This window comes from Odocoileus virginianus, chromosome 23 (genome assembly GCF_023699985.2).
Source record: "Odocoileus virginianus isolate 20LAN1187 ecotype Illinois chromosome 23, Ovbor_1.2, whole genome shotgun sequence".
NCBI classification, from domain to species: Eukaryota; Metazoa; Chordata; class Mammalia; order Artiodactyla; family Cervidae; genus Odocoileus; species Odocoileus virginianus.
Genome location: NC_069696.1, coordinates 28427630 through 28453067, shown reverse-complemented (window position 1 = coordinate 28453067; position 25438 = coordinate 28427630). Strand labels below are relative to the sequence as shown.

General features: G+C 36.4%; 1 protein-coding gene across 15 annotated transcripts in view; it reads left to right on the top strand.

Moving 5' to 3' along the window:
- Positions 1-25438, top strand: part of SOX5 (SRY-box transcription factor 5) — a 1090001-nt gene that overhangs the window by 959937 nt on the left and 104626 nt on the right. For all 15 annotated transcript variants that reach the window (XM_070453774.1, XM_070453776.1, XM_070453775.1 and 12 more), the window contains one exon: positions 10604-10689. In XM_070453774.1, coding sequence (XP_070309875.1) covers positions 10604-10689 — 86 coding nt within the window. The remainder of the gene's footprint in view (positions 1-10603; positions 10690-25438) is intronic.

Genomic DNA, 25438 nt, shown 5'->3' with positions numbered 1-25438 from the left:
TGGGTAGCTATTCCCTGCTCCAGGGGATCTTCCTGACCCAGGGATCAAACCCAGGTCTCCTGCACTGCAGGCAGATTCTTTACGGTCTGAGCCACCAGGCAAGCCCCGAACAGCTAAGGCACTTCTTTGGAGCCAGAATCAACCAGCAACCTAAGGATGTCCACACTCATGCAGTCTGTAGGCCTCCACTCTACCAGTTGAGGCATCGAAGAGTGCACTGTGCTGCAGGAACTGGAAAACCTTTTAAGGGCTAAAAATCAGGGTTGAGGTCCTACTGGCCTTTAACCATCAACCTGCTCATTCATTTATTGATTTCATCCATGTCAAGATATACTTTTCTTATAAACCTTTTAGTCCTTAACACACAGTATGTACCTAGTAACTATTTATTACCATTTAAGTACAACCAATGAATACTTATTGTGTACCTGTAATTAGTGCCTCTGGAAGTTGAGTAGAAAATTCATTTCTTTAGCAGAGTATTGAAGCCTGGGAACTTTATTGGTAGGTTTTCCAGCAGTAAGAAATGAAAACCTAGGAGTTAAAAAAATGAGGTTTGTAACTGATCAACCATGAAGGATTAAAGGAAGGGTAAGATCAAGGATACTTCATATGTGCAGCATAGGTAACTGGGTGTCACCAAAATTAATAGAAATACCGAGAGTAGAAGTCAGTCCTGCAAGAAGGGTGATTAATTAAATTAACTGTGAAGATTGAACTTCCTGTGGGACAGATGGTGGGGGTCGAAGGAGTTGTCCAAAACATTATGAGAAGTACAGGCTAGAGTCACTGATTTAAAATAGTTTGTATAAGGTCCTTGGACCAAGAGATTGAATAAGATCATTCAGATAAGGGAAATCAAATGAGAAAAGCCAAGCACCAAGGATTAGATCCCAAGCAATATCAGTGTTTAAGGAAGGAGTGAAGGGAGGTAGAACAGCCTATTTCAGTTGGTGTGAACAGGGTATGGGGAGAACCAGAAAAGCACATTATAAGAAAATCAGAGTGTAGTGTAGTTTGAGTTGGAGGGAGTCATTAACAGTATCAGCTGTTACACAGCGGTGTTCATTCAAATTTGGCAAATCAAAGGTCATTATTTCCAAGAAAGTTTATGGATTGAGAATTAAATTGTAGTAGAAGGATTTAAGATTATTACAGAAGACTGGTTTCCAGCAAGTTAGAAGAGAAGAAAGACAGTAAATAAATGACTCCTTACCAAGGGATTTTGGAATCTAGATAATTGGTTGTTTTTTAGAATAGGAGGTAATTGTGCATATGCTTAGGGACATGGTATGAATAGATTCTTACCTTGGCATTTGAGGTGCTTCACAGACGCTAACCAACCTTCTGAATATTTCTTGATACTGTATGTCATAGGTTCAACTGCAGGCTAGTTCATAAAGACATTTTATTCATTCATTTCTCTGATCCTTACTTTTAGGCTCAACCATTTATTCATTCAGCAAATATTTATCGGATATCTACTGTACACTAAGCTCTGCAGTTTTAGACTTCTCTCATCTTCTCTAGTTATTTTTTCTTCAAAGCCTAACTCAAGACCAGCCCCTCCTCTGATTCTTCCTTCAGTGATTTCAGCTCAAATAAATCCCTCTTTTCTTTGGTAGTTGCTGCCTTTCTTATTCATATAATTTTAATCTTGTGGCTCTGATTCACTTCACTTTCAATATTAATGACTTATTTTGTAACTGAAAGGATCATGAAGGCAAGGAGAACTGGATCTTTTATTACTTTGTAACCTATATGCAATATCTGACACATGCTAACTGAATGAACATTAAATAAATATATCTATCTTGAAAATTTAAATATATATTTGTATTATGCTCTATAAATGTGATACTTTTCTTACCACAAAGAGCTGACTCTTTGTGAGAGCCTGAACATTTATTTTTAATTTGTAGAATGAGCAAAATAATCTACCTTACTGAATTGTTCCAAAGATTCAATGAGATTTTATACACAGATTATTAATATATTCATTCATAAATGAATGGATTTATATGTATATATATGTAAAATATTTTAACAATGCCAGAAGTCAGCAAATATTAGTTGCCCACATTTCAAATCAGTGGGAGCATAATGAATAATTCATAATTGATGTTGGAATAACTGATGTTGAAACACTTTGAGTAAAAAAAAGAATTTTTTCCCCTTATACTTTTTCTGACAATAAAGTATAAGCCCAAGTACAATATTTTTCTCCCCCCTCTCTGTATCTCTTTTCTCCCATCCAACTGGCCATCAGACATGTCTCCCGCATCCTATGTGTCCCTTCCTCTCTTTCTCTTATGATTAGTTTAGGCCATTATCATTTCCAACTTGATTTACTGCAATAGTTTTTAACATGTCTATTTGTCTCCAGCCTCTCCCTCTTCCAATCGATTCTATCCCTTGGCACAAAATTGATCTATCTAAAACACAAATCAGACTGTGTCACTTTCCTGCTTAAAACCTTTCAGCAACTTAAGGTTGCCTTCAAAGTAAAACATAAGACTCTGAAAGATGTGTTCTACCCGCTTCTTTAGCTGCAGAGTTTAACATTCCCTTTCTGCATCAGACACACTGAGACTATTAAAAAACCCCTGGAAGTATAGGGGCTACATGGATAATGGCCATTGTTAGCACTGTGCTATGGATGGCATGGGGCTCCTTCCAAGCAGAAGGAACCCACAAGTTCATCTGTTGGCCCAGGAAATGAAAGAAAGCAACTTCCTTTGAAAATTCCATCTCTAGTGTCCTTTTAGATTGAGGGCAAGAGGTGAAGGGGGAGACAGAGGATGAGATGGTTTCATGGCATCACTGACTCAATGGACGTTATTGTTGTTCAGTTGCTCAGTCACGTCCAACTCTTTTGAGACCCCATGGACTGCATGCAACACACCAGGCTTCCCTGTCCTTCACCATCTCCCGGAGTTTGCTCAAACTCATGTCCATTGACTTGGTGATGCCTTCCAACTAGCTCATCTTCTGTCGTCCCCATCTCTTCTTGCCTTCAATCTTTCCCAGCATCAGGGTCTTTTCTAATGAGTCAGCTCTTTGCATCAGGTGCAATGGACATGAGTTTGAGCAATGTCAGGGAGAGAGTGAAGGAGAGGGAAGCCAGGTGTCCTGCAGTTCATGGGGTCACAAAGAGTCGGATACAACTTAGTGACTGAACAACAAGTGTCCTTTTAAACTTCATCTTATCTTACACTCCTATAGAACTCCCTCCACTGGGAAGTTAGAGTGGTAGGAGTGGGGGCTTTTAAGTATTAATATGAGAAGGTGATTAATAAGAGCAATCCTGGTTGCACTAAATGGTGGAGGCTTATTGTGTGACTTTTCAGAAGACATGGAAAGTAGGCGGTAAAAGGATCCTGAAAGATAATTTGTGGTGAAGTGCCATGTTTTGAGATAGTTTAACAAATAACCTTCCTCAATGCTCTCTACAGGTTAATCTACCCTACCTTCTTCTCTTCTGGAAGTTTCCAGAGTGCCTTTTGCACTGTTCTACTTTTCTCATCGTATCCCTGGATTGGTTTGCATGTTCATTTCAGTAACTTTTTTAGGAACTCTTCTAGGGCAGGGATTGTGTGTGTGTGTATGTGTGTGTATGTGTGTGTGTGTCTCTGTGTCTGTCTGTGTGTGTTTTCATTTGTGTATATGTTTTAATTTTTATAGTGCCACAGACTTTCCAGATCATTTATATTAGTTCAGTGGATGAAAGGGTTTGTGAAGGTGACCCTGAGCAAAAACATGCTTGCTTTGACAATCTTGTTGTCATTATTCAATCACTAAGTAGTATTCAACTTTTTTGTGATTCCATGGACTGTAGCCTGCCAGGCTCCTCTGTCCATGGGATTACCCAGACAAGGATACTGAAATGGGTTGCTATTTCCCTCTCCAAGGGATCTTCCCAATCCAGGGATCAAACCTGAGTCTCCTTCATTGGCAGGTGGATTCTTTACCACTGAGCCACCAGGGAAGCCCTTTATCAGTCTTCCTCAACCTAAATAACTTTGTTGTTTTTCTTACTCTGTAAATAGAAAAAAAAAAAAAAAGAGTCTCTTCAGTAGTATCACTGGAAATAATTATTACCTAAATATTCATTACTTTTTACTACTAATGTATGTAACATGATTTCTGAGGGGTTATTGGGTTATTTACTATTAGACATATCATTTATATCAATAGATACTCTAAGCTAGATTGTATTTTGGAAACTATTGATTAACATGCCTCGGAGTATTTTCCAACTTTTTGAAAAATTTTAGTTTTGAGCTAGAATTTTCCATACTTGGCTTAACAGAAGACACAAATTAAGTTTGGAAAGGCTTAAGGAAAAACTATTCAAATGGTTAAAAACCTAGGAAAGAGTAGAAGAAATTACTTTAGGTGAAAGTCAATTCAAATAACTTACACATGGTTAAACTTTAAAAGTCAGAATTTTCCATTATCCAATTTTTTACTAAGTAAGTAACTCATGAGGTATATACAAAACAAGCCAGTTGTGACATTTTTAGCGCAGTTTATAAAGAGATGGCGTAAGTAGATGACAGTATTTACTTCCGTAAAAGATCTTTTTTTCCCCAGCAGTTTCTGAATTCCTCTGTCCCCATTAAGAACTACTCTTGACCTTGTGGTGAAGTCTTATAGATTATGTGTCCACTTCAGAACACGGACACGTGCATATAATACATTTTGAATCTCCTTAATTGAGTTAATTGTGATACTGGCCTTTTTCACATTTATGGTGTTTATATTTACTTCATAACTGGGCCAGATTTCAATCAAACTAGTTCTTGATGTTTTCAGTCTGAAACATTGATAATAAAGTACATATGCTTCAAGTTATATATGTTAGTATGTTGAATGGAGATAGGTGCATTAATATGGTGGCTTAGACACAAACCTTTTGAAATTAGTTGACATCCTATTTTTGATCTTATGTTTATCTTGAAACTGTGTGTGATTACAGGAATATAAGGGCAACAGTACTCTTTAATTCTTGCTGCCAGGTTTTTTTATTTTTCCAATTCACTTTAACATCAACTACATTGATATGAAGTTGCTTATGGCAAGCATATTGTACTAGTTTGCTAAGGCTGCCATAGTAAAATAAAGCAAATTGGTTGGTTTATACAACAGAAGTTTATTTTCTGACAGTTCTAAAAGCTCAAAATGCAAGATCAAGTTATCAACAGTATGGATTTCATTCTGAGGCCTCTTTTCCGTTTGTAGATGGTTGTCTTCTCCTTCTGTCCTCACATAGTTGTCCTTCCTTCTGTGTTGCTCCTAATCTCTTTCTATAAGGACACCAATCATATTGAATTAGAGCCTACTCATATGACCTTGTTTTATCCTAATTACCACTTAAAGGACATATCTCCAAATACAGTTACATTCTGAGATACTAGAGGTTAGGACTTTAACATATAAAGTTTGAGGGGACACAATTCAGCTCATAACACACACATACATTATTTAGCTTGCATGTGTATATGTATGTTTACACATTAATACATGTACAATATGGCATATGAATAACATTATAGTTATGTACATATATATGCATATTCAAAAGAAAGCCATATTCATTTTATTACTATATATTCATGGATGTAGGAAATGAAAAATAATATTATAATATGCATGTTCAATTTTAAATGTTATGGAATAGTGTAGATTTTAACTAATGAGCTTAAATTGGCATGCAATACTCAAGTTATTATTAAGAATTATATGCTAATAGTTGGAAAGTGCTCTAAATACCTATGTGGGTATTTGCAATCATCCCAATTTTATGAGTAAATCTGTATCCCTAGGTTAGAATTCAGCATCATCTTTAAGATCTTCTGTTGCTTAACCCTTTTAATTAAACTTGTTAAAACTTTATTTCATATCCATTGCCTTTTTGTAGCCAAGTATCTTCCAGTCCAGATAATGAAAAGTTTCCCAGATCCCTGCTTTCTCTCTCTTTTATTCTGTAAGCTGTGAGTTAAACTGGTTTCCTCTCCATTTCTTCAGCATATCGCACCCATGCTGTGATACATTTCACCCTTCCTAAAACATCTCCCCCCACACCTGCAAATCTTCAAGGCCACACTGACTCTTATTTTCACCTTTTATTCTTTAAATATTGAAACCTGGAAGTAGTTCTCCCTTAAGTCCTATAGCACTGATGGTCAACTCAAATAAGTTATTTTCTGAGAGAGAATTATAGTAAATAGATAGAGACAAATACTGTTTGTTTTGTTGTTTTTGTCTCCCATTAAAACCAGCAGAGTTCTAGTCACGTGGTAGATGATGTGTGTTTATTAATTGATTTTCAACAAGTAAATTATATAAAATGAATTATCACTCTGAAGAGCACCATAGCCTTTAAACTTTTGCTGTCATTGCTTTTAACATTATAATCTTTAAATAAGGAATATAAGTGAATGGTACAATTTTAGCTATTTAAATAGTTCTAATAATCATAACATTTGCTGTTTGCTAGTTTATATAAATGCAGATTCAAATATCTAAACTTCCTTTATAAAATCAGATATATTATCTTCTGGATTAAGTATTTAAAATTTCAAATGATAAGCCTTGTCAGGTAACATCAGTTGTCTTCTTTCCTGAATCACCATTTTCTTTTCTATGTATGATTTTTCTTATTAGTATATAAGCGTGCTATCATTTTTACAAATGGATACCTTTCTAGTAAAATTTTGTTTATCACATGTCCTCTAGTACCTATTGCAAAGTACGTCACTGAAATTGTCTTGTTTTAGCACTTCTGCCGTGCCTACAAATAGTCTGGAAATCTTGTTAAAATTTAAATTCTAATTCAGAAGGTTTATGCTTGCTACTTTAATAAATTCTCCCAAAGCTTAGTAGCTTAAAATAAACAATTGTTTGAACACAGCCATGTTCCAGCTGAGTCTTTCACATCTTTGTAAATCAAGGTGTTGGCCTGGGCTGTAGTCATCTCTAGGCTTGATTGGGGAGAAATCCACTTTCAAGCTCCCTCCCTTGGTTGTTGGCAGGCCACCTCCTTTGCTTGCTGTTGGCTGGAAGACATCAGTCCTTTGCAATGTGGTCCTCTCTATAGGACAGCTCCCAATATAGCTGCTTGCTGAGAAAACGGGTGGTGGGGGAGCAAGCAAGACAGTGCCAGAGTTTTTTGGTAACCTAGTGTCAAAAGTAGTATCACATCACTTCTGTGTATTCTGTTCATTAGAAGGTAGTTACCAGGCCCAGTCCATAAGGGGGGGAATTTCACAAGGACATAAATACCAGGAAGTAAGAGTCACTGGGCTTCCCTCTTAGAGGCTGCCTGCCGCCTTAGATTTGGGGTACAGTCTGAAATTCTGCTGGGCTTCCCCGGTGGCTCCGTGGTAAAGAATCTGCTCTCTGTGCAGGAGTCACAGGAGACTCAGGTTCAATCCCTGGGTTGGAAAGATCTCCTGGAGGAGGGCGTGGTGACCCACTCCAGTATTCTTGCCTGGAGAATCCCATGGAAGACGAGCCTGGTGCTCTTCAGACTATAAGGTTGCAAAGAGCCAGACATGGCTGAGCGACGCAGCATGCATACACACACTGAAATTCTGCTACCAAACTCCTCAGTGATGCCAGTGCTGCTTCTGAGAATTTCACTTTGAAAAGCAAGGATCTACACTTATTATATTCAATTCCTATCTTCTATTCATTCTCTACTGATCACACTCATTCCAGTTAGGCTTTCTTAACCCTTGCTCCATTGAAATGGCCCTTGTAGAGGTCTCCAATGACTTCTATATCACCAAGTCCAACACTGGAAAAAATTGATTATTCTTCCTGAAAATATTTCTTTACTTGACTTCTGGAACACCAAATTTACATTCCTCCTCTGTTTTTCTGCTGGTTACCTATCTTCCTAACTATAAAGGTTAGGATATCCCATAATCCAATCTTTGGAGCTCTTTTTTTAAATCTACAGTTAACACTTGACTGGTTATAGCTTAAATTCCAGACATATGCTGACCACTCTCAAATTTCTGTCTCCTGTGTGGTTACTCCTCTAAAATCCGAACATGTCTATCAAGTTCCTCAATGAACACCTCTACTTGGAGACTGATAGTTATTTCAGGCTTGAAATGTCCAAAACAGAACATTATTCTTTCCCCTTCATTTTCTTCCCAGATAGGCCCAACCTGGCAGTTTTGTTTATCATCTGTGTTTGCAAATCCAACAAATAGTTCCACTTCCTAATCAACTGTCCAGTGAAAAACCTGGGAGGAATCTTTGAGTCTTTTCTAACTCATACGTAAACAATCATCAAGTCTTGTCAGTTTTGCTTCTTAAATACCGCTTGACCTTCTCCATCATTCTTTATTCCAACATCACCACCCTAATCTGAAACATCATCATATATTATACAGAGTTCTGCATCTTTTTATTATTGATGACAGCTTCGAACCTCTAGCCTGAGGGGTTTTCCTCAACCCATCTTTTTTCCACGTTCATGGTTTTTTTCCCAGCAGGACAAAATTTAGATTCCTTATATTGTATATAAAGTCATACACAATCTGGCCTCTGATTCCCTTTCCAGACCCATTTATCTCTACTTCCCTGCCTATACTCTATACTTAAGCAGTTCAGGAACTGAGCTATGATATAACACTCCCTTTTGACCCTGAGTCTTAATGAAAATCATTTTCTTTCCTGAAATGCTTCCCTTCTTTGCCTGGTTTGCCTTCACTTAATTCAGGTTTCAGCTTAAACATGACTTCATCCTAGAGGGTGTCTTTGACCTTTTAGACTGGGTTTGAGGTACCCACAGTACAGTCCATAGCATTGTATACTTCTTAACATTTACTTTATTTTATACTAATCATTGAATTATCCTTTGTCTTTTTCTCCCACTAAGCTGTAAAACCAGATCAGCGGAAATAGATTCAGGTATTTTGAAGCCCTAAACATGTAATTTTGGGGACCGTATTTAAAAATAAAAAGTATGAAAATTATATGTGTGTGTGTGTGTGTGAGAGAGAGAGAGAGAGAGAGAGAGAGAGAGAGAGAGAGAGAGAGATCTACAGATTATGGGCTTCCCTGGTGGTTCAGTGGTAAAGAATCAGCCCACAAAACAGAAGATGCAGGTTCAATCCGTGGGTAGGGAAGATCCCCTGGAGGAGGGCACAGCTGTCCTTTCTAGAATTCTTACCTGGAAAATCCCATGGACAGAGGAGCCTGGAAGGATGCAGTCCATGGGCTCACAAAGAGTCAGACACGACTGAAGTGACTGAGGACACACACATGATCTACATTTTATATATATTTATATACGTATATAAGTATATATAAAGTAAAGAAAAAATATTTATTTATAAAAAGGATCACAACAAAGTAAAAAATTAAGGAAGCTGACAGATATAAAAACATATGACCCTGTGAACACACTGCTAGGAGCCCTTTCCAGAACCCAAAGCTTAAACTTCATTGAATTTCCAGTAAATACACCTCTTGACATGAATCTTCCTGAAAGCTCCATTTCTAGTGTCAACAGCAGTGTTTAACACAAATCAGGTACTCAATAAATATTTTTGAATGAATTATTAACTGAGTTATTTGCAGTTATATTTCTATACATTTGACATTCAAGTTTTTCACAAATTATAGTTCTACAAAAAGCTTTATATATTAGAAAATTGTTCTTACAGTTATTATTTTCCATCTTTGCTACAGTTGCATTTCACATGACTAATAATGTACATATCTGTTAGTATATCACCAGGCTCTGTGCAGATATCCATTGTACCTCTTTACTAAGTGGAAAAAGTTTTTATTTGCATCAAAAAATCTTCTATAATGTATGTATATATGTATAGATGTTTGTGTATGTCTGTATTTTTATAGATCACCTATATTAAAACTTTAATTTTTAATTGCTTAAATTTTTTAGTGTTTTAGGTATTCCCACAAACAGAAAACCTTTGGGGAAAACCACCTATATTCTTTTTCTTTTACAGTATATTTTTTAAACATTTGTCTCTGGAAATGAAGATAACTAGTATTTTACATAACTTTAAAAAATGCATCAGATCTTTTCTTTATAATGAGTTTGTCCATGGAACATTATTTAAGAGGTTATTTGAATCAAGACAGTAACATAGCATTCAAAAGATAAGCTACTTGGCCTAAATATTGAGAGTTTAGTTTGTTAAAGTAAAATGAAGTTTAGTTAAATTCTTTTTATAATAACATTTTAAATTTGCTGAGGACTTGGTGTGCTCATATCAAGATTATCAGGTGTGATGATGATGATGTGTGTGTGTGTGTGTGTGTTAGAAAGTGCAGCCCTCTCATCAATGCGCACTTTTTCCTCCCATTTTCCTAAATACATCATGAAAAAAGGATGAGGTTTCCGCCTTAATTGCTTGTGCCTTTTATTCACATTCCTCTCTCAGCCAGAATTGTGAAAAGAGTGTTAGTAAAAAGCTGCACAATAGAGCTTTTCATTAGGCCTAGGCAAGGCACACAAAAGAAGGCTTTTGGAAGGAGTGAATGCATGAGTTTAATTTGCAGGTGGAGAGTAGATAAAAGGTGCTGACGCCTCTATTATTCTCTTACGTAGGTGACCCTTACCCCGTACAGCTGATCCCAACTACCATGGCAGCTGCTGCCGCAGCAACACCAGGCTTAGGCCCACTCCAACTGCAGGTAAGTCAGGAAACAATACACCGGAGACAAAGGTTAAGTAAATACCGAAAACAGCTATTATCCTGTTAACGCAGAATATGACTGACTAGTGATATTTGCCTCACACTTTTTTGTTTTTGAATTTATGTGTACTGATTCTCAACCCAAAGTTGGTTTTTTTGATTTTTAGTCCTGTTTTCTGTACTAAAGATAACTTGTAATTTTTTTATTGCCTGGTATGATTTAACAAAATGAGCTGTAGTTTTACTTTGATTACTGTCTGTCATAATTTCATCACGGAATGGTCTTCATCAAGATAAAAAGAAGGAAAAAGCTACAAAAGATATTCAGATACTTATGGATCAAGACAGCTTAACAAAATTACATTTAAAATTGTTCAAGATGCTCAGTATTTTTGAAGCACTCTGTAGATCTCTTTATTTTCCTGCTAATGCCAGCTCAGTTGGATAAGCAAGAATAAGTAGACCAAATAAGTAGATGCCTAAATGAACACAACTTTATCCCAACATCCACTTTTTTTGGCCCAGCAGAAGCTGTATTCCCATATATATATATCCTTGAATGTCAGTGATAACTCTATCAGATGCCCAAGTGATTTTAGAAATTTTGTCTCTGGAGTTGGAAAGAATATCAATTAAATTATATTAAAGGTATCTTTCATTAACTGTTTAAATCTTTCAGTCAGCATCTTACCACCCTTGTTTCTGTTGTTTGGGACTTTATAGTTACACAGTTAATGGGAATAGCAAATCATCTAATAATAGGATTAATCTCCCCTTGTGAGAAGTGTTATATTTTCCTTTGCCTGAAAGACACAGTATGCTGGTAAAGTCAAGCATGAAGCACTCGTGCTTTACAAAATTAAGTTGTATTCATGAAAGTGCATTGTCGTGATAGATGACCTTAGCCTATAAGCAAAATACAGTTTAAATTGTAGCATCAAAAGACAGATGCATCTGGTCGGCAGAGGGAATTGTCAGAAGACGTGGTGGGTTTCTGAGAAACTGGTTGAGTCTCACAGGAGGGAAACACAGGAGGAGCTGAGACATACTGTGTTCTACAGAGGTTAATAACAGTCATTCCTATTCTACCTTTTCTCCAAAAAAACTACGGTGTGAGTTTCTGTTTCTTTGAGCTGGAAATAACTTTAGGAAGTGTTGGAACCATGGGGACAATAAAAGTAACAACATTTGTTATCCTTTGAAATCTGAAAAATAACTACAATACAGAGAAGTAGCTATAATAGGTAAAACTAAAAAGAGTAGTGGGATTAAAGGAAGAGGGAAGAATATCCAGCAGTAGATTTGAATGTGGAAAATAGGAGTTTTAGAGATCTAGGCTGTCAGTTTTCAAAACAAATTAGACATTCTCATTTCCTTTCACCATTGGATCAGTGATGAGAGGGAACACAGGCAAGCTGGAGGTATTGCCTATGTTTCATTGTTACATGCCAATAGAAACCAGCTTTGCTAGGTAGCAATCCGAACTTATTTTTGAAAAGAATAGTATTAGAATATTTTTACACAAATTAAGTTTTATTTCTGCCCTTATGATATGATATCAGATTCCCTTAAAATGTAAGAATACGAAAACTGTGTTATATCACAAAACAAGAGAAAAGACACTAAACATATTTGCTTTTGCTTCAACTGTGGTAAAGAATCTGCCTGCCAATGCAGGAGATGCAAGAGATGCAGGTTCGATCCCTGGGTTAGGAAGATCCCTGGAGGAGGGAATGGCAACCCACTCTAGTATTCTTGCCTGGAGAATCCCACGGACAGAGGAACCTGGTGGGCTACAGTCTGTGGAGTCACAAAGAGTGAGACACGACTGAGCACAGCACAGGGCAGGGCAACTATAATTTGACTATAAATGGGATAAAGATATTTTATGTAAGGTGGCTTTGTACACATTAAAATATATGGTTTTAGTTAGGAACTCAGATTGGGCTTCCCAGGTGGCACTAGTGGCTAAGAATCCACCTGTCAACGCAGGAGACGGAAGAGACTCAGTTAGATCCCTGTGTTGGGAAAATCACCAAGAGGAGGAAAAGGCAACCCACTCCAGTATTCTTGCCTGGAAAATTCCATGGGCAGAGGAGCCTGGCAGGCTACAGACCATGGGGTTGCAAAGAGTTGGACATGATTGAATGACTGAGCACACATAAACCAACACTGTGGAACAATGAGAAAATTAGTAATCTTACCTTTTCATGATAAGCCGTTAACTTCTATTAAAACACACACACACACACACACACACACGCTTTTTGCTTGTGATTAAAAAGACGTACTCAAATCCAAATACGTGTTTCAAGCACATGTCATAGCAGAGACATGGCTTTTCCTTGAAGTGGACTTACTCTCACCTTTGCTCAGGTGCCTGCACCAGCCTACTTTTTTCTACTCCTGTTCCTAACACTATACTCACACGTCCGTAACCTTGACTTCAGCATTCCCCAGAGCTGCAAAGGAGACCTGCATACTCTTCCTTCCCTTGCATTAAAACAACATCCAAATTCTTTTCTTCTCCACAGACCTTCCCAGACAGGGCAGGGAAAAGCTCCCTACAGTGTCTAGGCAGAGGTCTTCTCTTCACCCGAACCCAGTGTTCCCTCCAGTCTTGTGAACCTACTTCTGTGAAGCTTCATCTCAATGGAGTATAATATAGGAGTCAGTTTTAATTTTCTCCAAACTCTGCTTTTAATTATACTGATAAATCTCCATTTTTCCATCGCTTAATAGTACCTGAGTAGACTTTGTCACTTTTGAGTCCCTTTCAGTAACTAAGATTATCTTTCTTTTATGGAAATTCAGTCCCATGTTCTTATGCTAGGTTCTCTGGTAAGGCTTTCATACAAAGATTAACTCATTTAATTCTTATTGCAACACTTTGTATTATGTCTTAATAACTCCATTTGACAAGAAAACTGGGTCACAGAGTCCAATATCCATGGTTTTAAGACAATTTTATATGTTTTTCCAAATACAGGAGATTTTATTTTAAAGTTTAAAGATGTTGCCCTTCTTTAGACATTTGCTCATAACTCAGTAACTTGGTAATAAAGTTATGACAATAAGGATGATTAATTGGTACGCATACAAACCCTATATATGCATTGCAATACTGAAATAAATAGGATTCATGACAGCTGTCTACTTCAGACTCTGAATTTTTTATTTCATAACTCTTTACACAGATATGTGTTGATTCAAGCTTCTCTTTTTGAACATCTATACCTAAGAAAAGACCCTATAAATATATTTCTATTCACAGTTGACACTGTTTACCTACCATTCATTTACCTTTGAAATTATGTTTTGCACATAATTGTCCACACTTGGAAAATAATAAGTGAAACCAATAGCCAAGACCTTTATTAAAGAAGAAATAATGTCAAGTACAATAGTCTTAAAAGACAAGCAAAATGACATGTTTTAAATTAGACCACTATTTATTACTTAACTATCACTTCATGTTCCTGGATAAAATAAGAAAATATTTTTCATGCAGTAAGAAATGCTTTGGAATTCCATGGTGGCTCAGATGGTAAACAATCTGCCTGCAATGCAAGAGACCCAGGTTTGATCCCTGATTTGGGAAGATATCCTGGAGAAGGAAATGGCAACCCACTCCAGTATTCTTGCCTGGAGAATCCCATGGATAGAGGAGCCTGGTGGGCTATAGTTCATGAGGTCGCAGAGTCAGATGCTAGTGTTCAACTAACACTTTCACTTCCATGAAATGCTTTACATTAAAAAATCACCTTACTATATATACTTTTTAGAAGCAATTAAAATAGTCTCTGTGCATGCTTGGTCATTCAGTCATGTCCAACTCTTTGTGACACTATGGACTGTAGTCTACCAGACTCCTTTGTCCATGGTGATTCTCCAGGCAAGAATACTGGAGTGGGTTACCATTTCCTTCTCCAGGAGATCTTCCCAACCCAAGAATCAAATCCACATCTCCTGTGCATCTCCTGCATTGCAGGCAAATTCTTTATCACTGAGCCACTGGGAAAGCCCCTAAAACAGTCTAAGTCTTGTCAAATATTTATTTTTATAGAGAAATATGAGTAAGAAAAATGACAATTTGAGTTGTGTATAAAACATACAAATTAACATGTTGTACTCAGGCACCATTTTATTTATTTCTATTATAACAAAATATCTGTCTTTGTCTCCTCTGAGCCTTTTCCTAAGCTTTTAAGCCTTTCCTGAGTTTCAGATCCATATAGCCAACTATTTGTTGGCAACTAAGAAGAAACATAGATATTTACATGCACAATAAACCGACTACAAAATGGACCTGACCACTTATCTTCCTTGCCCCCTGACCTGCTGATTCTTTGATCTTAGCAAATGGCTCCATTCCATCTGTTTCCCTGGAAAGCATGAACACCATCTTTAACTTTTCTTCCTTCTTCCTCTGGACCTATACATTCATTATCTTTCTATTCATTCCATCTACTAAATATATCAATAATCTGTTGTTTTGTTTTGGTTTGCATAGTAACTGTCACTGTGTGAATCTTGCTACCTTCATAGCTTGCATAATTAACCCCAGGAGCCCCTGAACTGGCCTTTCAGTCCTCATCTTGCCCTCTTCAACACACGCTCTCCTGTATACTTTTGTCAGAATGATCTTTATGATTCTGATCATGGCTTTCTCCTACTTAAATACCTTAAATTACATGGTGTTTTCAAGTTCTCTCTCCCTTCTGGATCTTTACATGTGGTATTTCTCTTTTCAGAACCCTATCACCCACCTTTTTTTTACCAAGCCAACTCCTACTTATCCCTGAGATTGCAAAGGAAAACCTCACTTTTTCAGGGAAGTCTTCATTGTCTTCAGGTCTGGATTAATGTAGCTCTCATGTATGCCTAGAGTACACTGTATTTTCCCTCTCATGGCACTTGTGGAATATGTTCTAAATCCTACTTTTTGGCTTCTACCAGATGGCATAATCTATGAAGTTATTGACTCACCCATCATTTGCATTTAACCACGTAGTTGAAGTATTTAAAGGACTTAATAAGTATTTATGAAACTAAAGGATGAAGAATTAATCTTAACATTACACTTAAAATAAATTATGTATCTTTGTTAACTCACTACTCTTCTTTATAATAGTGGATTTAAGCTGAATATTAATTATTAATTTCCTATATAAATTGATATTCATCTTTGTAGAAACTCTACATGCCTAGTACTATGTTTGGCACTACAGTGTTTAAAAATTGCAGTTATAATAGTTCTTTTCTACACTGCCTTATTCATTGTGCTCCAGCTAACTAGGTCCTTTGCTGTCCCTTAACTTGCCAAGGTATGCTGTCACTTTAGAGTTTTGCATTACCTGTCCCCCTGCCTGGAAGTCTAATTCACTTCATTCAAGAATTTTCTCTAATGTCCCCTCTCCTAGTCTTGGTCTAAGTAACCTCTTGAAATCATAAAATAACCCTCCCAGAGATACCACACTTCTATTTCCCTTATTCTGCTTTTTTTTTTTTCTAAAGCACTAGTCATATTCAAACATACTATGTAACTGGCATGGTATGTTCCTTTTTTATTATCTGCCTGTTTCAAATAATGGAGGGAATGTATTTTGTTGTTGTTGAACAGCGATGTATCTCAAGTGCTTGGGAAAATGCCTAGCAAGTAGGTAGTTTTCAGTACATAGTAATCAAATGAAGAAACTATCATGAGCTAATGGTCATCATCATTTTTAATAGGATAACAAAGCAGTATATGTTTAATTTCTGGAATAAATGATACTAATTTAGATACCATGAAACAGTATGTTTTTTCAACCCTTATTAAAAGATTCTTAGTATATGAGAAAGCCATAGCTCTATCTCTTCTGTTCCTTCCTCCTTTTATCTTATTTATAAACATGGGCTGCTGAATAAAGAATGTTTTAGCATTTATTAGTTTATATGATTTATTAGTTTATATGATTAGTTTATATGATTCATTTAAGTCATAATTTGTGAGAAAAACAAACATTTCAACATTAGTTTATTTCTATGTTGTTTGTTAACATGTATACAGACATACATAAGAATATGAATTGCTAGAGGTGCTTTTGACTCAATAGGACTCACCATGACAATACAACACTAAAGGGAATTATTTCTAAATAGTGGAGAGATGTGTTATCAAAATACTAACTAGCCAGTTAGCAATCTCATATACTCCTTACCCCATTCTCTTTTTTCTTCCCCTTCTCTTTTTTCCTTTCCCCTTCTTCTTCAGACTACTAATTTTTCTTCCAAGAGCCAAGGATGCCTTTTGATATTTGTTCTCCTAATATTGTCTTTTTTAAAGGAGGGATATTTACTTATATAGAAAACTAATCTATCTTCATTTCCACATTAAGAAGTGAGTATAATTATTTAAGCAAAATAAACTTACATTTTGAATCTTCTGGACATTTGTGACTAGATAAAATCCGTTAAGCAAATTGTCTATAATTAATGAAACCAGATGATGGCAACAGTCCATGTAACATTTATTTCTCATATTTACTGTCATTAATTTGCATTTTACTTAATAGACATCATGAACTTTTTGATAAATAGTAAGAATTGTGGTGTAGTATCCTATTTCTGTTTCTTAAACTAGGTTTCTAAGATTGGAAATTACAAGGAAATATTTATCCACTTATTTCTCACTTTATAAATACCATATTTGTGTTGGCCAAGATGGTTGCCACCTGTTCTACCTATAGGAAGCCAAAAATGTCGACTCCAACCAGTGATTAATAATCCTAAGCAGGGGAAAAAAGGTTGAAATTCTTTTTGGATGTACATATTTTACTCAACTGAACATAGCATTCATTTCAGGAATTTTATTACATTAATTTACCTTTTACTGATTTTAGTAGAATTATTTTTAAACTACATAATAATATTTTTGGAATAAAGACTCTAACTTACAAGTTGTCATAAGTGAAATCCCATAGAGCTACAGTTCCAGCAACCCCTAATATCATGCATCCTCCAAGATACAGAAAATGATAGATGACATGTGATCAGAGGAGAGAATGAATTATATAGAATGTCAACTAAAATCAATCTTTTTTTCCTAGCTATCAAAGGTACATGGAAGTCATGGCGGAAATGGCTTCAGTTTCTCTCTGGCCAAAAGTAGCAACAAGATAAATGTGGATGAAAAAAAATGAAGTTCATCTTTTTATCAACCTCCTGCCAGTCTCTGAAGGAGGTCAATAATTATGACAGGACACAGACAAATGCTTCATATTTCCCAGAGCGCTATAGTGACTGAGCATGTCTTCATGTGTCTGACCAAAAGAAACCCCCAGAAAATCAATAAGGAAGAAATAACCATATGGGAGAGGTGTAGACATGAGGCTTTTTACCTTCTTATTGAAGGGATTACTTACAAGATTAATTCTTGTAAAGTACTCATCTTTATCTACCTAGACACTCTACTCTTCAGTTTATTTCTCAGGTCACCATTATTTCCACACAGGGTGGAAAATCATCAACTGCTCTTCATTTCAGTCGCAACCCTGGTGTGTTGTTTGCTGTTGGACTTCTGTCTGCATGAGTGAGTTTTCTTGCAGGTTAAAAGAATGAATTCCCTCCTTTCCTCTCCCTTCGACCCTGAGCCTGCAGGGCAGACAGACAGAAGCACACATATGATTAATACAGCACAGCTGCAAGCGTGAGTCATTTGCATATGTATTAACAGAGGCAAAAAAAACCCCAACAACAATTAAATTATATACAGAGACATTCTGCATACTAAAGAACTTATGTAAATAGGGCTGAAAAAGTGCAGCCAACATTTCCCCTGACTTCTCCAAGCCCATATGGGCTAGAGTCAGAACCCAGCAGTGTTCAAGAATCTCCTTTAAGGAAAAACCTGGTAGGAGCTGCATCCATAGTTATTACCACCCCTAGGGTTCCCGGGAGCTGTCTGACATTTGCACAATGGAGATAGTACCGGCAGTGTCTTTTTCACACTATTCCTGTATTGCCTTGTTTCCAGCAGTTTGATGGTGTCTCATTACGGGCTAACAGAAACATCAGTACACATGCGCTTTTCCACCCTATCTCTTTTTATTGTAATGACCAATTAAATGGTAAACTTTAAAATTGTATTTGAAGTTCTCCCATTGACTATACTTAAGTAATATAAATGATTTATCAATGCCAGGTTTCCTGGTCACAAGTTCATGCCCATTCCTAGATGGCATTCTGTGTTCTCTTAATCACAACATGGTTAGGTTACTCTGAAATGTTTCTAAGCTAGTTACCATATACAAAAGGATTGCTAGGCTCAAGGCCAACAGTAGATGCAATCCTAGGAGCAACACCAGTTTGTTGTAATTTTGAAAGTGTACAGGATTTTTGTTTTATCAAGAAAAACAGAAATACCCAATTCTCTAGTTTTGGTTATATATAAGAAGGAAGAAAAGCTAAAATTCTTCAGATTCACAGATTGTATTTATATCAGAAATCAGGTCCTTAAACATAATTGTCAGTTTAGATTATGTTACTTTAATTTATTCAAGGAATGTCTTATGAAGACAAATTCAACTTTAGGAGTAAAATTCTACATAAGTAAAAGTTATCGGTTGGATGGCATACTGACTTGATGAACATGAGTTTGAGCAAGCTCCGCGAGTTGGTGATGGGCAGGGAAGCTTGGTGTGCAGCAGTCCATGGAGTCGCAAAGAGTCAAACATGACTGAGTGAACTGAACTGAAAAGTTATTGCTTTAATAGAAACGATAAGAATCTTGAGCCTAAGGAACCCAAATGAAGACAGACGCTCCTTAAGAGAAACAAACCTTGGTTTTGGTACCAGAAAATTGTTGAACATTATCCACAAATATGATCCATTATTTGGATGACTAAATCTCAAAGCTTGCAGCTGGAATATGTAAATTATATTGCATATAACAGGTAAACATAGGGTAGAAGTCTTCATAGATAATTATATACAGTAAAACTTAGTCTCTTAGCAGGCAAAGAAAAAAGTCTCTTGGCAGGCAATAATTAGAAGAAAAATAACATAGACTAAAGCAAAAAAGTTTATTATTATATTAAGGCATTGTCTTTAGATTAATATTTTGAGTCACTGATACTTAATGAGAGGCTAAAAGTGTGGTTAAAATGGTTAAAAACCACAGCCATCTGTGCCTTAAATCATGGTTCTGCTGTTTACTGCCTCTGTGATTCTGGGCAAGTTACCTAACCTCTCTATGTTACAGTTTTCTTGTCTGTAAACTGTAGATGTAAATGATATGTTATTGTGAGGATTAAATGAGGTAATATACAGAAAGTGCTTAGGGCAGTAATTGAATTAATTATAATTTATCAAATACTATGTTCTAAATAATAATAAATGTTTGGTATTGTTAGTTGATTGGGCTTCTCAGGTGGCACAGTGGTAAAGAATCCTGAGTGCACACACGCATTATTAGTTATTAATATTATTAGCTGATATTAAACTAATTTTTATGGCTTAAAAAGGCAGCCTTACAAATGAAAACTGGGCACACTTTTTTAAAAAATTTAAATTTATTTTTGTATGCGCTGAGTCTTCGTTGCTGCGTGTTGTGTTTCTCTAGTTGCAGCGAGTGGGGGCTGCTCTGTTTCTCATTGCAGTGGCTTCTCTTGTTGCAGAGCACAGGCTCAAGGGCGCATGGACTCGGTAGTTTTGACACTCGGGCTGAGTTACTCTCCCGCTTGTGGAATCTTCCCAGACCAGGGATCAAACCCTTGTCTCCTGCATTGGCAGGTGAATTCTTAACCACTGTACCACCAGGGAAGTCCAGCATACTTTTCTTATGTAGATTTATTTTGCAGTTCAGCATCTAAAGCAAGTTAGTAAAATTGAAACACATTGTCTTATTTACAAGGAAATAATTTCTGTCCCCTGTGTGGTATAATTTTAAGGCCCATCACAAGAATCTATAGGAAGCGATGAGTTAATTATTCAAAAAAAAAGCTGAGTAGTTACTTGAAGTATAGATCTGTGGTTTGCTATTGCTCACTCTTTATCTCAATATTTATATCTATAAAATGACAATAATGCCTCCTGTCAATCCTATTTTTCCATGCATGTAATGCAAATGAATTATCTCTGTGAGCTGCCTGCAACTATTCTAAATAAATGGCTTATAAAATTTAAACTAAGTTATTTACATAGATGCTTTTAATGTAATAATTTATTTTAAAATAAATGATATAAATTTTTTTCTGGTATAATTCTTCAGAGCATACACTTCTTGAAATATATTAATAGAATATTTTCTAAAACATCTATCTCTTATTCTGTTTCCTCACTGTAGGGCTAAACTGTTTCTCAGGGTTTCCCAGGTGGCTCAGTGGTAAAGAATCCATCTGTCAATGCAAGAGATATGAGTTCAATCCCTGGATCGGGAAGATACCCTGGAGAAGGCAATGGCAACCCACTCCAGTGTTCCTGCCTGCAAAGTTCCATGGATAGAGGGGCCTGGCTCTCTAGGCCACGGGGGTCGCAAAAAGTCAGACATGACTGAGCAACACTCACACACATATACACACACAAACTTTTCATTAGTTTCTTTAAGTAAATAGTTCCTATGTTTTCAAACTTGAATGTGGAAGCAAATTATTTTATAAACCCCACAGTGTCCTGGAAATTTTATTTACTCAGTAAATATTTATTCTTTATAAGTGACTAAGCTAAGCATCATACAGAATGCAAAAATAAATTAGCTAAAAATTCTTGATGGATCATAGAGGAGCTTGAAATATAAGAGAATGAATGACATGAAAAAATGGAATAGAATTTGAAGAAAGTCATACAGCCTCCTGTCCTATTCCTATTTGAAATAAAATGGACCTCAAAGACCTATAAAAGCAATTGGTTCAAACTGCTCACTAGAGTCCAAGTGGCTCCAACCACCATCAAACAGTACCCTTCACTTTTATTTGTCTTTTAGATTGAATTCTACTGGCTGAGATTATTTGAATAAAAGATTCTGCTGCTAAAACAGAATTTAAAAAACCATCCTTCTATTGCATCTCTTGAATATTATTGATGAGGTAATTTAGACTTTAAATAGTGACCTGGATAAACCAAACATTAACAGAAGTGTGCCTGGAATCCTGGCAGCTGAAAGCTAAATCTAGCTTCTTCCCGTTGTTCCATGGTATCCTTAAAAATAAATGCATGCATTCATGTATATTATTTTTAAGTTGTTTTGTGTAAAGGGAGGGGAGAAAAATTGATATTTTTGCATTTAGACCATTAAATTAAGGATGCATAAAACAATGGGTAGGATTTGCATATTAGTAACAATGGCAACCTTCTGAATTGCCTTCAGTTTGCTGAGTTCACTGATTGTGCTCTGTGAATTAATTCTTTTGTGAAAAGCTATTGAAAGATCAAGGAATTCAGAAAACAAAACAACAGAGAAGCGTGCTGTTTCATATCTATTTTTTCATAAAAGGTTCAAAATAAGATTGTTTACATCACAAGTCTTGTTGATATTTTATTTGGTTCTTCGAAGAAAGATAGTATTCAAAAGTTGATTATATAATAATGCAGATAAGATTTTGCACTGATGAATGAAGTGTTCTGAGAGAAAGACCAAGGAGAAAAACCCTGTTACAATATTGAGCTCCATTTGGTTGGCAAGGATCTTTGTGAGACTTGAAAATAGATCCCTATTCGATTCCTTCAGATAAAAAGCGTAAGCCAGCCCAGCATATTTCAAATTTGCTGTTTCCTGTGGAAATTTCTCAGAATTGTTCTGCCAAACCAATAGCTTGAAAAGAAATGGGAGGAGGGAAAGGAACCCTTAATTATTCCATCTTTCTTAATCCTGACCTTTCGCTTGATGCCATGCTGCCTTTTTTCCCCGAGTGGCTTCTTGGTAAAGGGAAGGGACAGGAAGAAACAGAAACATACACAGTGTTCCCCAATAACTTTGTACCGTGAGCAGCGGGCCAGCGCAATTAATACCTCCAGCGTGGAAATTGCAAGTGTTCTCCCTTGCTCTTGCTATTCTAGAACTTCTTCAATGTAGAATGAAAAAGGTAATAGTAATAGTTAAAATTGCAGTTACTTCCTTTTGGAAATGAGGCAGAACTCCTGAAAATATTGTCTCTCCATCTATAATAGTTGCCTTACGATAACAAGTTTCCCTCTGAAATTTGACTCTAGTGTACTCTACTATTACTGTGCTCTATACAACTCACAGATATGACTAGCTTTCCCCTGAAACTAGTTCTCTGGTTTTCAAGGAATCATAAATTGTTAGAAAGAGTATAGTTAAAACATTTGATTAATGTATAGAAGATAAGCCACAACATTAAACTAAATGATAGAAAAGAAGCAGAGGCCCTAACTTTTCTTCATTTTTATTCTCATCTTAATTTGATTCATCTTATATCTAGTTTCCTTCCAGAGGAATTTTGTTTGGATGTTTCAGTGTCACTTTAGACACAAGCTAGCTTTAAATGCAGTATAAAACCAGAAAATATATAGTTTTCATGAGCTCAGTCTTTGCTGTGTAATTTATAGGTGTAGTAGAACAGTGATCAGTTGATCAGTTAGATGACCTGGTAACTTGTTATTATTTTTTTCTTTCTTTCTTTAAGGCTTTTTCCTCAATTTATTATTTAAAAAAAGGAAAATTTTAAAATAGCTTTTAGAATAAATATGTAAAATAAGTCTTACAAATAAATAATATTTAAATGGTACCTATACTTTGATGAGGGCTTCCTGGAGGCACAGATGGTAAAAAAAAATCTGCCTGCAATGTAGGAGACCCGGGTTCAATCCCTGAGTTGGGAAGATCCCCTGGAGGAGGAAATGGCAACACACTCCAGTGGGATTCTGGAGAATCCCATGGACAGAGAAGCCTGGAGGGCTATGTCCGTGGGTGGCAAAGAGTTGGACGTGGCTGAACAACTTTCACTGCAGTATGATGTGTTATGAGCTTGAGCTCTAATGAATACCTCTTCATCTCAGTTTCTTTCCTTTTGAAATGTGATAATTCTGTTCCTTCATGATAAAGCTGTTGTGAGGATTAAAAGAGATACTATGTTCAAGATGCTTAGTGGAGCATAAGCATAAGAATTTAGCCATCATTAGAGGCTCTTATCCTTGTCATTGTATCCTGTATTCAGGGATTTCTCCACTGTCAGAAATGAGTCCAACAAATTCTTCCTTATTTTAAGTTAGCAAGTACTTTTCTAAGATACAGCAATTATGTTCTGTACTACAGAGGTATATGGCAAATGGAGTTATCCATCTCAATTTAAGTTGGTGTTGAATACACTCTTTGGGAGCCATGCCCTCATATTTAAAATAAGCTGAAAGTCTTTATGAAAATATCCTTAAATAGCAAAACCTTTCTTCTACATGTACGACTACACAAAAACCGTTTCAGTTCTTCCTAAAAATAATGTATCTCTCTATTTCTTTCCATTCTGTAAGAGTTACTAGAATGTCTTTGCTTCTGTGACATCGATGATTATGTGTGAATAGAACAGACTTTTCCTTTTGAAGGAGAAGCTGTATGTTGATGGAAAGTTACAGTGTTTTGTTATAATTGGGAGAGTTTTCCAGCAAGGCTGAATGGTTAGGGCATAATAATAGCATCCAAAGCAGTTGGTATGTCTTGATCATTCTAACCTCCCAAACTGCTCCCCAAATAAGGGATTAACAATAAGGGTTCTGCTCTCAACCTGCTTCAAAAGTGATATGTGAGTCTGGTCTCAAGTGATTTAACCTGGCCAACTCTCAAGTTATCTTATTTTTAATATGCTTGTGAGTGTATCACGGAAGAAAGGAGGAAATGAAACAAAGCACTATGAAAGAAACTACAGCCCTGGAAATCCCCAAAAGGAGGCTTTGCACCTTACAAGTGGCCTTCTCTGATTTGTGATACACATATTCATGTACTGTCAAAGAAAATATGAGAGAAAGATGCTGAGGCAACCATTGACCGAATGCATTCAAAAGAAATGCTGTAGAAACTTGAAAGTAAAGCTAGCACCAAAGGTTTTGTTATTTTATTACACCTTCATGAAAGGAGAAGGAAGATGAGCAGGTCAGTCCAGGACTAGACCACGCAGTAGACAATCTAACCCCAGCCTTAGGCCCAGGAAAAGAGGGCTGTGTGGAAATTAACCTAAAGTGGGGTCCAGCTACTCCCATTCAAAAAGGCAATAAAGAAACAAGGTTGGTGAAAAGGAAAGTTTGTTTTATTTTGGATGCCAGTGGGGGAAGGGGGGAGAGACTCCTGTCCAAAGGCTGAGTCCACCTCTCACCCGCCTACTCTGAGAGTCAATGGGCTAGAGTCTTTATAGACAGACAGGGTGGATTACATGCAGAAGCAGCACAGTCAGCTCTGACAGTCATCTTGAAATTGGTCATCAGTGGTCTGACTGATCAGTGTCATCTTGATTATTTTAAGTACAATTAATCTTCAGTGTCAGGGTCGGTTTGTTTCCATTTCTTGAGGCCAGTTCTCAAAATTGTGGCAGCTTATGTCATGGTTACAGTCTAGCCATCATATAGTTAACGTCTTCCACCTGATGGGGATTTCAGTGTCTGTAAGACAGCTCACAGGATATGGCTCAGAATATTATCTATAGTCCTTGAGAAGGAACTAAAGATCCTTCATTATGTTTAATGACTAATCTATTATTATTTGGTCTCCTTTGATTCTTTTCTCTTTGTTTCTACATGTTCTCACTTTTCTGATTAAACTT